Consider the following 8554-nt stretch of genomic DNA (forward strand, 5'->3'; position numbering starts at 1 on the left):
ATAAATGGAACAAACACATCCTTCATGGCACCCTGCTGGCCGGCCGCCAGGATGATAGGTAAGCTGGCCGGCCGGCAGGATATGGCAGGCAGGATGGCAGGTAAGCTGGTAGGATAGCAAGCTGGTTTGCAGGGTGGCAGGCAGGCTAGTTAGCATGCAGGCTAGCAGACAGGTTGAGAGAGCTGAGAGGTGGGCAGAGGGGAGGCCGCCATGTGGTTAAGAGGGTCAGTAACCACAAGGGGGCGCCCTAGTTGTGCTCCAGCCTTGAATATACAAGAGAGGAACTGTTGAACAACGCAGATTGGGCACTATAAGTGATATGTCTCAGGAGCACTTTGGGACCCTGAAGATGGGTTGTGTGGGGGTGTTATAGTTACGAGTTAGGTTAAAGAAAATTGAGTTATGTTAATAATGGTATGGATATAGTGTATAATATCATTTTCCTAAGTATATGATGTAATATGTAGTTTTCATGGGATTAGGTTAACGTTGGTTGGGTTGAACTGATGTAGTGAAAATATCCAATAACAAGAAATTTCTAAGAATATAGTTGCAAATAAATTAACTTTGACCCCCAGGTATTAGAGGTTAGGTTGAGGTGGGTTGGGTGAATTGATGTAAGACCAATGTCCAAAAAACAACCATTGCTAAGAATAAAATGCAATACTGAACCAAGATCTTGATATCGGAGGTTAGGTCCAAGGTGGTAAAGTTGAAGCCCTTAAAAAATAACAACAGTATCCACTCGAATATAATGCAAGAGGGTTAGGTCCCGGTGGTTGGGTTGATGCATAAACAAACACTCACAATAAACATGTATCTACTAATATAATCCAACAGATCTCTTGTCAAGAAGGATGATGTTTAAAAAGTTCAAATGCTGATGTTTGATCCCAAATTTGATGTAGGTTAATGGTAATTGGCTAGAACAAGCCACAGGTCATCGTGACACAATCCATAACTACAACAAAGGTGCAAGCTGAAGCATCTGTCCTAGACTGTACTCATTACTCCTTGCAGTCAAAATTATTCAACGTTACACAAATTGTGATTCATTACCGAGTTCTTGGAAAAGGGTATACAAAATATTCACCATCTAGGAACCCTTATCTATTGGGTAAGACAAGGCCAAAAAGGGAAGCTTACGTGAAAGATTAACCTCTATCTCATAAGTTGACACAACATCTACGTCTATGGATAGACCAAAATAATAACAGTAACCTGCATGGTGGAAATAGTCTTAAACACACAGCTATTAATCTAGATACAGTACATTCATACCTGAGGGTTACTAAAACAAGTGGCCTCGACGAGGACAGGAAGCCGGCGACTTTTCGAGGGCCCCCAATTGGCCTTGATAATCTTTTCCAGTTGAAAAATACAATTTAACAGTCTTTTGGTATTTACCGAGAAGGCGGGTAGGCAGTTCCATGGGTTTATAACTCTACTGGAGAAAAAGCATCTCCTGTTCTCAGTGTTTCGTTGTGGCTCAGTCCTACATCCATGGCACCAAACACTGAAGCACTGGATTACCAGATCTATCTATCTTGCCAGATTTATCGGTCTGTACTACAACGAGTACATCTGACTGTAAACCTGTGCCATAATCAGACCCGTTTATCTAGAGGTAACACCTGATATGACTGCTTAATCATTTATCCAGGTTTTCCATAGATTTGCTGGGAAAGTATGTCTTCAGGAAATCTGTTCCGTTTTGTTGTCTGTTCTGCAATGCAACATGCCAGCAGATGAAGCTTTATCCCTCCTGGAGCTACATGACACGATGTTTTTTTTAACACCATACAGAGGCCGCGGAGATACTCCAGAGAGAACAATCAACTATTGACTTACCTGTTGGATGATCTTACTCAACATGAGCCACTAAGCACTGTCCATTTAATGTGAGGTGAATGTCTGAGTTCTGTACCCTCCTCAATTAGCTCCCTTATGGATGAGTCTGAGTGAGTTGGGTCAGTGGTATTAGCATCTTTCCACCATAATCCATAAGTGGAATTATGTATGGACAAAATAGTATCTAACTTTTATGAATAAATATTGCTCATAACACAGTTAATCTCCCACCTGGAGACACTGTCTTGGTTGACAGTGACAGTCCGAAAGCCAACTGGCCATAGTAAAACTGGTCTCTTTCCAAGCAGATACCCGAGGGGGTTGATAATAATTAATTTCCATCTGTCTAAAGGAACTACATCCCTGATAACATTGGACTAACTAATCCATTTGGAGTCCATGGGGTCGCTTGGATTCTAGGAGGCCCCAGCATCACCAAACTTTACAAACCCATGGACACCAGACAGGAACATTGTACTTGTACTATCAACCCGATGGGGAATAATTACAACAATATTGATTAGCGTCAGTCCTATATAATGGAAAATGCCCCAAATTTCTCCCACTGGAATATGTGGAAACTTTCCTCCATGTTAATAATAAATAAAAGTGGCTACTTGCTAAATTCTACATTCCATATCATAAATCTTCTGTCTACACTGCTGAGGTCATGTAGGCTTCTGCTGCCTACACTGCTGAAGTCACGTACACCTCTGATGCCTACACCACAGAAGTCACATAGGCCAGATCACATGTGACCTACTAGCCAGAACAGATCTCAAAGTCAGCAAAATATAACGTATTGAGACATCATTTCTCCTTCTTAGTTAAGAATTTAATTATAGCAAAATTATACTTATTCATCGTTATATCACTATTATTTTAATCCTACAAACTATTTTTATCTCAGAATAATAGTTTACCACTGTAAGAAATAGTCTGATATTCATCCTTCAGTAACCTCATCGAGGAGGAGGGAAGAGAGACAGAAGACCCCCAGCCTCACTCACTCACTGACTCTCTCAGTGAAGACTTTCTGCTGAGTGTTCATGTATCGTGTTACAGACTATGATATCAGCTTTAACCACCACAGAAACAATATAAATCTGTATAACATACACATATCTATGTGTAGAACATTATCTAGGCAGTACAAGTGTCTAAGACGTTCACTCGTTTCTAACGCCTAAGCGACTACAGAAGAAGCGACTACAGAACCCATCACCTTCATTTGGGCTACTACCAGCACCCATCACCTCCATTTGTGCTGCATTTTCAACAATGTTCCCCCCTCTTTTACCTCTATTTTTATTTGTACTCAACGCATTTTTTTCTTTTTACCCATTAGTTTTAAGCTTTAGTCATTAGTGTTTTTTCCTGCCCGCAACGCTTTGCGTAATTAGTGGCTTTAGGCATTGTATGTACTAGCTCTATCTATAAAGCCAACAAACTTTGTAAAATCTCTTTATGTATGTACCTTTACCTAAATAAAAATTATTATTATTATTATATTATAAGGTAAACATACACAACGCCACGACAGTGTACCTGTGTACCCAGAACACAGTGTGCCTGTGTACCTGTGTTCTGGGTGTGTACCCAGAACTCACACCACTGTGTTATCAAGAACAATCCCTGCAAAACACATCTGAATCTGCACTTCAAAATATCATTCCACAATCACGCCAGGAGTAATAACCAAAGTAGACTCAGGGCCCCCTGTCGTCAGTTAAAGGTAAGTTTAATGTGCACTATTGTCTTGATTGGCCAATTATATCTTATCGGATCATTAACAATTATTTTATTCACAGCTGAAAGGTCGTTAAAATGTAGGTAAAGCCCCAATTAAGGAATAAGAGACTATTAACTTATAGTTATATTAATAAATAAATCATATACCAATAATCAATAAAATTTCTTGCATAGTTATCATTCATGTAACAATATTTACTCTAAGATAACTAATTCATCTTCAGGAATATCAGGCTAATAATGCTAATGATATATAACTAGTAATTATTATTGTTGCAGTTAATTCATCGCTACCAGAGCTTCCACTGTCACTCGTATTGCCCCTGTTATCACAACCAGAGTTATGATTGTTAATGGTACTACCCCATCCATCACTACCACTCTCACTAGTACTACCCCCACCATCACTACCAGAGCTACCACTGTCAATGATACTATCCCTACAATCACAACCACTTTCAATGTTACTACACCTACCATTACTACCACTGTCACTGATAATAGCCCAACCATTACTTTCAGAGGTACCACTGGCATTGATATTATCCATTCCATCAATAACAGAGCATCCACAGTCACTGGTACTACAAATACCATCACAAACAAAGCTACCACGGGCATTGATACTTCCCGTAGCCTTACTACCAGAGCTACCACTATCACTGGTACTACTTCTACCCTCATTACCAGAACTACCATTGTCACTGGTACTAGCACTGCCATTGGGGAGCCGGTCGGCCGAGCAGACAGCACACTGGACTTGTGATCCTGTGGTCCCGGTTTCCATCCCGGGCGCCGGCGAGAAACAATGAGCAGAGTTTCTTTCACCCTATGCCCCTGTTACCTAGCAGTAAAATAGGTACCTGGATCAGGTACAGTCAGCTGTCACGGGCTGCTTCCTGGGGCTGAAGGCCTGGTTGAGGACTGGGCCGCGGGGACACTAAAGCCCCGAAATCATCTCAAGATAACCTCACTACCAGAGCTACCATTGTCACTTGTACTAGCACTACCAGAGCTACCACTGACTTTGATACTACCCCTACCATCATTACCAGTGTTTCAAGTGTCACTGGTACTACCCCAGCCATCACTAAAAGAACTACCACTGGCACTGATACTACCACTACCATCACTTACACTTTCAGTGTTACTACCCCTACCATCACCACCAGAGCTACCACTGTAAGTGTTACTACCACCTGCACACATCACCTCCACCTTGGCCGCTACTAGTACCAATCACCTTCAATTGGCCCAGTACCAGCACCCATCACCTTTACTTGTGCACCTACCAACGCCCATCACCTCCACTTGAGCCACAACCAGAACCCATCACCTTCATTTGGGCTACTACCAGCACCCATCACCTCCATTTGTACCACTACCAGGACCTATCACCTCTACTTGTGCCATTACCAACACCCAACATCTCCAACTGAGCACCTACCAGCACCTATTACCTCTACTTGGGTCATACCAGCTCCCATTACCTTCAATTGACTCACTATCTGCACCCATCACCTCCACTTAAGCCACTACCAGCACCCATCACCTTCACTTTGGCTACTACCAGCACCCATCAGCTCCACTTGGGCCACTACCAGCACCCATCAGCTCCACTTGGGCCACTACCAGCACCCATCAGCTCCACTTGGGCCACTACCAGCACCCATCACCTCCACTTGGGCCACTACCAGCACCCATCACCTCCACTTGGGCCACTACCAGCACCCATCAGCTCCACTTGGGCCACTACCAGCACCCCATCAGCTCCACTTGGGCCGCTACCAAATATAAAAAATATCTTTACATAATACATTAGCAAAGGCCATTACTATATTTCACAGCAACTTAACAAATCTGTTAAATGAATAAGTGTCTGGTAATTACATGACAAGCATCTCCAATTTGTAATTTAGTTAACAATCTTTGTTTGGTAAACTTTCTAAACTGATAGGAGTGTTTGGAAATAGAAAATTATAATCGTCTTGCAAGTTATAATTTTTAATAGTTTCCCAACCCAACATTATTTAGAAGCGAAGATTTTCTGGACGTTTGTCCGCAGTCGTTTGAAATATATAACACTAACTAATTTTGTTCCAATAATGACTCCATTTTGTATGAAATTTTTAAGGAAAGTAATCTTGAAAACGAAGATTGCTTTTTATGACATAATTATTCCTCAGTGTTCACGATTGATTGTCTTGACTGGATTAGATACTGTTGAGTGTGGCCAGTAAATTGTGCAGTGACCGCTGGGGAAGCTTCCACATTGGTTATGGGGACGTAGTTTAACCTGACAGCTTTCTTGTTCCCAACAATCATGTAGTAATATATGAAATATTGATAATAATTGTTCTATTACAGACACAGTGTAACCACTAACTTTTCGTACTACTATCATGACTTCCAGAGCGTCCCTGTCACTTTTATTACCACTACAGTCACTACCAGAGCTACCACTGTCATTGGTACTACCCTAAACCATCCCTAGCAGAGCTACCACTGTCACCGGTACTACCCCTACAATCACTACCACTGTCTCTGGCACTACCAATACCATTACTATCAGAGCTACCACTGTCATTGTTACTACCCCTACCATCCCTACCACTTTCATTGGTACTATCCCATCCATCACTACCAGAGCTACCACTGGAACTGATACTTCCCCAACCATTACTACCAGAGATACCACTGACACTGGTACTACTCCAACAATAAATACCAGAGCTACCACTGTCACTGTTACTACCCCTACCATCACCTACCACTTTCATTGGTACTACCCCATCCATCACTACCAGAGCTACACTGTCACTGGTACTTCCCCCTACCATCAGAAGCAGAGCTACCACTGTCACTGGTACTTCTCATACTATCACTACCACTGTCAATGGTACTACCACTACCATTAATACCAGAGCTACCACTGTCATTGTTGCTACTCGTACCATCACTACAAGAGCTTCCATTGTCACTGTTACTGCCCACAATTATTACTACCAGAGATACCCTTCCCATTGGTACTATGACAACCATAACTACCAGAGCTACCTCTGTCACTGATACTACACCACAAATCACTAACAGATCTATCACTGCCACTGATACTACCCCTACCATCCCTACCACTGTCACTGGTAATACCCCAATCATGACTACCAGAGCTAACACTGGCACTGATACCACCCAACCATCGCTACCAGAGCTACTACTGTCAGTGTTACTACTATTTGCACCCATCACTTATACTTGGTTCACTATCAGCACCTATCACCTCCAACTGAGCCTCTATATGCACCACTCACCTCCACTTGAGCTTCTACCTTAACCCATTACCTTCACTTAGGCCACTATCAGAATCCATCACCTCATCTTCGGCCATTACCAGCACCCATCACCTTCCCTTTGGCCACTATCAGAACCTATCATCTCAACTTGGGCCAATGGGATTATGTTGTAAGTGCAGTGCCTCAAGGCTCTGTCCTGGGACCTCATGTTTTTATAATATATTTAAATGATTTAGATTCAGGTTTGAGTAGCAACATTTGCAAATTTGCCGATGATACAAAAATCGGTAGGAAAATTAACACGGAAGAAGATTCACTATCACTTTAAGTTGATCAAAATAGGGTTTTGAAATGGTCAAACGATTGGCAGATGCACTTTAATGCTGATAAATGTAAAGTTTTGAGGATAGGTAATGATGATAGAGTTACAAGATACGAGCTAGATGGTGTTGAGATTGTGAAGTCGGATTGCGAAAGGGATCTGGGAGTTATGATTAGTAAGAATTGAAAAGCAAAGAATCAATGAATGAATGTTCGTAATAAGGCAAATAGGACACTGGGATTTATTAATCGAAGCGTTAGTAACAAGACACCTGGTGTTGTTCTTCAGCTATATCTAACTCTGGTTAGGCTCCATTTAGATTATGCAGTTCAGTTTTGGTTGCCGTGCTATAGAATGGATATAAATTCACTTAAACGTGTTCAGCGTAGGATGACTAAGTTAATTCCCCAAATTAGAAATCTTTCATATGAAGAAAGATTAACAAAGCTTTTATTGCATTCACTGGAAAGGCGAAGAGTTAGGGGTGACATGATGGAGGTTTACAAGTGGGTGAATGGACATAACAAAGGGGATATTAATTGGGAATTAAAAGTATTAAAACAAAACAGAACACAAAACAATGGGTATAAATTTAATAAGTTTAGATTTAGGAAATACTTGGGTAAACATTATTTCGGTAACAGGGTTGTTGATTTGTTTAACTAATTACCGCGTAACGTGGTGGAGGTGGGGTCCCTCGATTGTTTCAAGTGTGGGTTTGACATGTATATGAGTGGGATTGGGTGGTTATAATTAGGAGCTGCCTCGTATGGGCCAATAGGCCTTCGGCAGTTACCTTTGTTCTTATGTTCTTATGTAATACCAGCACCCATCACCTCCACTTGAGCCACTGCCAGCACCCATCACCTCCACTTGCAACCCGTTCTCGCAAATTCGGATAGTCAATATTGACTTATTAACTACGTGCATAGGTGACATACTAAACATAATAGATACCCTTAAAAAGCTTCATAGAAAACACCGACCTTACCTAACCTTGTTAGTATCTTAAGATAAGCATCTTATTGCTTCGTAATTACAATTATTACTTAACCTATACCTATAATAGGTTAAGTAACAATTGTAATTACGAAGCTATAAGATGCTTATCTTAAGATACTAACAAGGTTAGGTAAGGTCGGTGTTTTCTATGAAGCTTTTTACGGGTATCTATTATGTTTAGTATGTCACCTATGCAACTATTTAATAAGTCAATATTGACTTTACGAATTTGCGAGAACGGGTTGCCACTTGGGCCACTACCAGTACCCCATTACCTCAACTTGGGCCACTACCAGCACCTATTACCTCCACCTGGGTCACTACCAGCACCCAT

General features: G+C 41.5%; 1 protein-coding gene across 1 annotated transcript; it reads left to right on the forward strand.

Annotated features, from left to right (window-relative positions):
- Positions 1–3946: 3946 nt before the first annotated feature.
- LOC138353611 (spore coat protein SP65-like) lies at positions 3947–4369 on the forward strand. Its single transcript, XM_069306810.1, has one exon. The coding sequence runs from the start codon at positions 3947–3949 to the stop codon at positions 4367–4369; it is 423 nt and encodes a 140-aa protein (XP_069162911.1).
- The last annotated feature ends 4185 nt before the right edge of the window (positions 4370–8554 follow it).

Source organism: Procambarus clarkii, chromosome 58 (genome assembly GCF_040958095.1).
Source record: "Procambarus clarkii isolate CNS0578487 chromosome 58, FALCON_Pclarkii_2.0, whole genome shotgun sequence".
In the NCBI taxonomy this organism is placed as follows: domain Eukaryota; kingdom Metazoa; phylum Arthropoda; class Malacostraca; order Decapoda; family Cambaridae; genus Procambarus; species Procambarus clarkii.